At 36.0% G+C, this 8,215-nt stretch overlaps 1 protein-coding gene across 2 annotated transcripts in view; it reads left to right on the forward strand.

The window, feature by feature from the left end:
* Window positions 1-400: 400 nt before the first annotated feature.
* The window catches only part of LOC132106390 (squalene synthase-like), an 8,070-nt gene continuing 255 nt past the window's right edge, over window positions 401-8,215 (forward strand). Inside the window, exons 1-8 of one of the 2 annotated variants that reach the window (XM_059512023.1) lie at window positions 401-625; window positions 2,726-2,823; window positions 3,761-3,944; window positions 5,041-5,169; window positions 5,371-5,562; window positions 6,037-6,213; window positions 7,894-8,046; window positions 8,113-8,215. The exon at window positions 8,113-8,215 is cut by the window's right edge and continues 255 nt beyond it. In XM_059512023.1, the coding sequence (XP_059368006.1) occupies window positions 527-625; window positions 2,726-2,823; window positions 3,761-3,944; window positions 5,041-5,169; window positions 5,371-5,562; window positions 6,037-6,213; window positions 7,894-8,046; window positions 8,113-8,215 (1,135 nt within the window). In that variant the 5' untranslated portion in view covers window positions 401-526. Of the gene's footprint in view, window positions 626-2,427; window positions 2,824-3,760; window positions 3,945-5,040; window positions 5,170-5,370; window positions 5,563-6,036; window positions 6,214-7,893; window positions 8,047-8,112 lie in introns of those variants that run through there. The other variant, XM_059512022.1, reaches the window with a different exon arrangement.

An 8,215-nucleotide genomic window follows, 5' to 3' on the forward strand; every position in this document is an offset into this window, starting at 1 on the left:
TGTATGTAATGCAAGTGTCAACGTAATAATCAATACATATTATTCGTCAATATGTGCCTATAATTGCTGCAAATATAGTTGAAGCTTGTCTGACCCGCTTAAAACCATTCAAACTGGTTGACAGCGCGGAGTTGTTTGGAACTATTGAGAGCTACATGAACCACGTGACAGCGTGGCGGCGAGATCAAAGAGTGTCGCAACTCTCATATTTAAGGGCTCTGCGTAATACCTCTCAATGTCATCATCAGCCTTGACCAATCAGCGCCTCGCATGAGCTCTGCGTCCATCCTACAGGCTACTGGGCGGGCCATCACACCAGACGCTCTCGCTTCTCATTGGCCGATGCGCTCTAAGCCCATGACGCCTCAGCCAATCAGAAGAGTCAGTCGATCGTGTGAGTGAGGGATTGTAGCTGCGCTGTTAGCTGATGCTGTCCTGGATCTCTAGAGAGTTTGAATGGAAATAGCAGCGCGTGAATTTCAGCTCACCTGTTAAGAAAAGCGTCCTCATAAACACACTGGCGAAAATGGACATCCTCAAGTCTCTAGGACACCCGGAAGAAATAATCAACCTCTTTAAATACAAATTAGGAGGCTGTAGTTCTGTAATGCCTAAATTGGATTATGTAAGTAAATGCATTTTAAGCATCCATCTCTAATATTCATTCCCTGTGCATGCATGTCCATGCACAATACATGTTTTGCATTTATCTGTCATTATGCACGTCAGATTTATTTATTACTGAGAATTAAAAGCATTAAATTTAAAGATGATTAAGCAGAGATTAAACTTTAATTGCATCAGCTGCAGTTTTGAAGATGTCACATTATTATGCTTTTCCAGCAAGCAGTGCATAAACGTGTCAGCATCAGATGGATTTGATTTAATCCTGGTTTGAAGATGAAGGTTAGTTTTACCAGACAGGAGAGCCAGGATTCGTCTTATATAATGAGCTTTGAGGACTGGAGGGTGAGACAGGGTGTTTGACAGCTAATCCACATCCACAATGACATTAGATAGATAGATAGATATCTTATTAATATAAGAGATTTGCATGGTGCATGCAAAGAATACATACCTCTATATTAGTTTGTATAAATGCAATTTATACTCATTTTAATATATGCCTATGCACTACTAGCCATAGGTTTGGACATGTGTGAAATTTGTAGATAAATATGAGAACATTCCATGTGTCAATGTCATTAAAAATTTACTTTTTTAATTTTTTATTTATTATTATACAGAGATATATTTGTAGAAAGAGCATGTTACATGAAGATATTTTGTCAATTTCCTACACTGTAAAAAAAATCTGTGAAATTTACGGTAAAATACTGGCAGCTGTGATTGCCAGAACTTTACTGTTAAAAATATGGTAGCAACATTTTAGGTTTTACAGACTTAAATTTACAATAAAATACAGAATTTAATTAACTGATCTGATGTTAATAAACCAACATATTGAAATACTAATGTCTGTTTTGAACCATTGTAATGTACTAATAACCACCAAACTCTAAACACCATCATGGTAACACACATTATACTGAAATAATGCAATAAACATTAATTTAACAACTTTAGATGAAAGATAAAACCCTAATGTAGCCTACACAACTGATAAGTTGATAACTGATAAAAAAAAAACTAAGAAGAAACATAATTATTTCAATAAAAAAACATCAAATAGGAAGTGTCATGCACGGAATTCTGGGAGATCCAATTTACAGTTTTTCACTGTAAATTCAACAATGACTTTTTCTTTTTCACTTCCAAAAACTGTAATTTTAACGTAATTTTACTGTACAATTACATTAAATGTAATTACAGTTATTAACCGTAAATGTAATTACAGTTATTCACCATATAGTATGGAAATTTACTGATAACCAATTAACAGGTTTTTACTGTAGCATTTTTACAGTCTTTTACAATAATTTTTACAGTGTACCGTAAATTTATCAAAACTTAATTTTTGATTAGTAATATGCATTGCTAAGAACTTAATTTGAACAACTTTAAAAGCGATTCATTTAGATTTTTTTTTTTTTTTGCACCCAAATATTGTTCTCAGTTAAAAATCTCGGTAAAAAAAAGAAAAAAAAAAGATCTTTGTGGTCGAGATGAGTTTTAATTAATTTTTTTATAATTATTATTATTTTATTTTCAAGTTTCGGTCACCACATTTGTCCCACACACAGTTAGGATCACTTTTCTGTTTTTTTAAAGTGTTGAAGAGTGTTTGAGTAGGTGTGTCCAGACATGACTCGACATGAAGTGCGGACTTGGCGAACTGCGCGGTATTCTGCAGTCGCTCTGAAAACATGCGCGTGCTTTATTGTTAATAACGGGGAGGAGAATAAATGTGCGTAAACCTCAATATGAGGTGAAACGCTCTTATATCAGATTACATATAGGCGTGCTTTAAGAACGTGTTCGGTTTCACTTCCCCTCTGGCGAATGGCTTTACTTAGAGTTTAACTGAAGTTTAAAAGTTGTGCACTGCTTGTAAACAGAAGCAGGAGCTGCAGGAGCTCGTTCGCTCATGGCTGTGGTCGGCGGTAAGAGCGCAGCGCCGTTCTCCGTGATCAAGCGCTCGTTGTCTCTGCGCTCGGTGCTCTCCGGCGGGCGGCGCAGTGCGCAGGAAGGGCGGCTGGTGACCCGTGCTTCTCACCCGCTCCGGACTCACCGACACCCCTCCTTTGTGTGCTTCTCCTGCCAGGACTCCATGAGCGAAACCCTGCGGACCTGCTACGCGTATCTGAACCAGACCAGCCGGAGCTTCGCGGCGGTGATCCAGGCCCTGGACGGAGAGCTACGGTAAGATCCGAGGGAGAGGCGTCACCAAACAACCGCTTTAGAAGCATATGCACATTTTGCACGCATTTACTTGTTTGCAATGTTCGTGGTTATATATAAATGACCTTGACGAGCATGTGTCTTCTTAAGAAGTTGCTCGAGCTGTGCATTTGTGCAATATGCCTATTTTTCATGCACATAAAACAAACCTGCATGCATTCTCTAAGTAGCCTACATACTAAAATCTTGTAATCTTGTTTGTGTATTTGTGCAAAACAGCAGATTTCTATAGTTTCTAATTTATAACTTTTATAATAGAAGTTATAAATCTGCATGCATTCATATGTATTATGGATGTATGTATGTTTATGTGTGTGCAGTATATTATATACGATAATAAAAGTGTAAAACAGCAAATTTCTGAAGAAATGTGGAAGAAATCTAATTTCTGTAAAATATCTGTAATTTTGGTTAGGCCTCTATGTGTTACTGTGTATACACGCAGACAAAATATACATTCAGAAACATACATATATTGCATAATGCAATATATTTTATAAAAAGAAGATAGTAATAATGTACATATACTTGTATAAATCGATACACAGAGACAAACATGTATGTGCAAAATTGCATATTTATATAGTTTTTAAGTTTATATAATAGCAGCTCTGATGTTTTTATATTTATATATGATTTATATACATTCTATAACAATTTATACTTGTGAACAATATCTGCTATTTTGCATTTATCTTTCTAAAAATTGGTCACATTTCATATTTTTAGGATAATGTTAAAGTAAAACATGTAAGGTATTCGTTCTGTCATGTGTGATATGTCTCTGGACCTGCTGTGTTGTATTTATATCAGCTGCTCAGTATAGATGCTGTTTGTTCAGGCTGTGGTGTTTACAAATGCACTGCAGATCTTCATGGGTGTTCAATCTCTCACTCAGGCATGCGGTGTGTATTTTCTACCTGGTTCTGCGAGCTCTGGACACAGTGGAGGATGACATGAGCATCCCGCTGGAGAAGAAGGTCCCATTGCTGCAGGACTTCCACACGTTCCTCTATCAGCCGGAGTGGAGCTTCAGCGAGAGCAGAGAGAAAGACCGGCAGGTGCTGGAGGATTTCCCCACGGTAAGTCCAACGCAACACAACAGATCACATCACAATACATCACATCAAACACATAACAACAGCACATCACAACACAAAACATGACATCACATTACAGTTTTTTAAAATCGCTATGACCATTTTTTCAAAACATTTTACAAGTTTCCTAAACTCTTAACGCACCAACACGCCTAAAACACACATTTAATTTCATGCTCAAAATCACACATTGTAAACTAAACCCCAAAACTAACACAATACACTGTCTAACAAAACACTGCAAACATGTTTCAAAATCAAATAATTATTCAAAACACTAACACGTGTTCGATTAGTCAATCATAACACAATGACAAAAAAACACTATCATCAGCTGAAATGACAGAACTGCATTATTTTATGTGTCAGGTCTACTCTTATACAATAGACGGTATATAATATTGATCATAGATTGTGTTTTGCACTGGAGTTTCTTTTGAAGCCTCGCTACATTTTTGTTTTGTTGGGTTTAGTAAATGCATGCAATTTCAATGCATCATGAAATTCAATCCAAGAAATGAATGACCATCTCAGAGTAGCTTTATAAAATGTTCAGTTTATGTAAAAAAAAAATACAGACACAGAACTGCTGCAGACTTTATTTGCAACAAGACATTAGAAAAAATGCAATATAGCTGTCATTTATTTATAATTTATGTCATTATGTGAAAATACAAAATTTACAGAACAGAAAAAGCCACAGAAGAATAAAAAGTAAATAAATAAATGTGATCTAATCGGCCCCAACTTCTAGGTTTGTAAGTTAGTTGTAAGTTAGTCTTTGAACATGATGTTATCTGTTCTGTCATACAGTGTGAAAGCATTTGTAAATTGGTGTTAACTCTATGCATTTTGTGTCAAAGCAACAAGAAATGTGTTAATTGTATAGCCTACAAAGACGGATGTTGTGCTAACCGTGTTAAGAGTTTAGGAAACTTCTTAAATGTATTGTAAAAAACTGTAAATCACAACACAACAAATCACAATATAACATCACATCACAACATATACATACATATACACATATAAATGTACATATACATTTTCTAATACACACTTTCGTTCCGCTTTCCTCCAGATTTCGGTGGAGTTCAGGAACTTGGGCGAGGAGTATCGCGACGTGATTTCAGACATCTGTTACCGGATGGGTGTGGGAATGTCCGAATTCCTGGAGAAGAAGGTTTCATCCATGGAGGAGTGGGACAAGGTTGACTTTACAGATGTATTATTGATGTGTTAGTTTCTTGTTTATCCATCTGCATGTAGATTTACAGACGTATAATTCACCAAAGCGATGCAGAAGTGCTCTTATTACACTTTAAAGCATGTCTGGCATTCTGCATGAGACATTTGTCATGCATAATGCTGTAAACATCTGTCCGGATGTGTATAAATGTTTCTCCCTCAGTACTGTCATTACGTGGCGGGTCTGGTGGGGATCGGACTGTCCCGTCTGTTCTCGGCGTCCCAACTGGAGGACGCTGAGGTGGGCTGGGACACAGAGCTGGCCAACTCCATGGGTCTGTTCCTCCAGAAGACCAACATCATCAGAGACTATCTGGAGGACCAACAGGAAGGAAGAGCCTTCTGGCCGCAGGAGGTACAAGCCTTTAACCCTGCTCTCTTCCGGGCAGCTGAGGTTGCCAAAACATCACCACAAATCTTTTTTGAAAAGACTGTGATTTTAAATGCTTTGGTGCATATCTAAGATCAGAAATGCAATTGACTTGTGCACGTCATAAAAGAAGTTTCTCTTTCTGAACAAGTTGGGATTGCTTTGCTACAAGCATGCAATTGATTACATTTCACCTCGGTTTCAGTTATTAATGTCATGCTGCTCAAGATGTATTATATAGTTTTCTGTGCAATAGTCTTACTCCATCTAGTCATTAGTCATTCAATGCAAAATGTTTGATTTGTTTTGCATAGCTTTTTCTTTCAATCTTCGATCTGTATGTGCAGCGTTTTACTGTAAAACTACATTAAATGTCCCGGTTTTTTACCGTAGCATTTTTGCATTGATTTGCTGGTGGGATTGTGGTCCGTGCATGTGATGTCTGTTTGTGTGCCGCAGGCCTGGAGTCAGTTTGCGTCCCGTCTGGAGGATTTCGCTCGTCCTCAGCACCTGAGCTCTGCCCTGTCCTGTCTCAACCTGCTGGTGACCGATGCTCTCCATCACGTCCCAGACGTCATCGAATATCTGTCCCGCCTCCGCAACCAGAGCGTCTTCAACTTCTGTGCCATTCCTCAGGTCTGATTCATTTCTCTCACTGAACCTTCATCTGTTTCTGTGCGGTTTAATGGCGCTTACAAACACCAGACTGTGTTCAAGTCTCACACAGAGAATAGTGAGCGCATGCGGATAATAGAAAAAAATAAAGGGAATATAGAAATTGTGCACAGATGAATGCATGGATACTTTCTTTGCTGCTGTACGTTGTTTTTCTATGCAAACATGCACTAAAACTTAAATGACTAACAATATTTACATTCCTTTAAATGAAAAACTATTAGAGATTAAATAAGGTAAATAAATAAACTTAAACTTAGTATTAGTAAGCTGCGAAGGCGAAATTAAAAATTTTCATTTAGTACTAAAATTATTAGTGCGGTCAAATGATTAATCGCGATTAATAGCATCCAAAATAAACGTTTTTGTTTACATAATATATGTGTGTTTACTGTGTATATTTATTGTGTATATATAAATACACACACATGCATGTATTTATTTAAGAAAAATATGTTATGTTTATACATTTAAAATATTTAGATATAATATAAATTATGTTAATGTAAATATGTACATGGAAATATGTTAAAAATATATACTGTGTGTGTATTTATATATACATAATAAATATACACAGTACACACACACATATATAAATAAAAACTTCTTTTGGTGCGATAATCATGATTAATTGTTTGACAGCACTAAAAATAAATATGAAATAAAATTTATAAAAAATTTAATTAATAACAAAATTACTAAAACTTGAACTGAAATTAAAATGAAGAAAGAAAATAATTTTTTTTTGACATATTATTTCACTTAAAAAAGAAGTTGAAGTGCTAAAATTATTCAAACTAAAACCATTAAAAACACAAAAACTAATAAAATGACCAAAACGCCCAACAACATTACTAAAACTTTAATAAAATTATAACATAAAATACAAAAATAAAAACGAATTCAAAATAGAATATAAAAATTTCAACTTATTTTACTTCATTTATGACGCCAGGATTTCAGATTTCTGTTTTAAAGGTGAAGTTATAAAATGACTAAAACTGAAATAAAAGTTAATAAAAATTTCTTTTTTAAACAAAAAAATATTGAATGACTAAAACAACAAAATAACTAAAACATAAACTAAATTTAAAAGGAAAATATAAAAATAAAAAACTAATTCCCAATATGAATAAAAACTATTATATAAACCTTTACAGAAAAAACACATGTGAAAATCAAGTTAAAATCACATATGAAATATTTGAAACACATGTGAAACTCAAAAAGATCTGCACACGGTTATATTATTCAATGCTTTAGAAATAAATAAAGGGAATATAGAAATTGTGCACAGATGAATGCATGGATACTTTCTTTGCTGCTTTACGTTGTTTTTCTATGCAAACATGCACTAAAACTTAAATGACTAAAAAGATTTACATTTCTTTAAATGAAAAACTATTAGAGATGAAATAAAAAAATGCAAGAGGGAGAAATGCAAAATTTTCATTTAGTGCGGTCAAATGATTAATCGCGATTTTAATTTTTTTATTTGAAACACATGTGAAAGATCTTCACACGGTTTTATTATTTAATGCTTCATAAGAGGCCATAAAAACAAGTCCAAAAAGTGTATAAAACTCATGCATATAAAACATGATCTCAGTAGTATGGTGTTGTTCCTCCTCCGACCAGGTGATGGCGATAGCGACCCTGTCGGCGTGCTACAACAATCCTCAGGTGTTTCAGGGTGTGGTGAAGATCCGGAAGGGTCAGGCCGTGACGCTCATGATGCAGGCCACAAGCATGGGTGCCGTCCAGAGCATCATCGCACAGTACAGTCAAGAGGTGCGTCCTGAAACACGCTCCCTAGCTCAGCCGTGTGCTCCGCTAATCCTGATCCTCTCCTCACAGATCCTGCAGAAAGTGTCCGCCTCGGATCCGTCCCGAGAGAAGACGCTGTGCATCCTGGGCCTCATCCGAGAGAAGAGCCTGTCTCCAGCCGCGCTCTCGTCCC

This window comes from Carassius carassius, chromosome 27 (genome assembly GCF_963082965.1).
Source record: "Carassius carassius chromosome 27, fCarCar2.1, whole genome shotgun sequence".
NCBI lineage: Eukaryota > Metazoa > Chordata > Actinopteri > Cypriniformes > Cyprinidae > Carassius > Carassius carassius.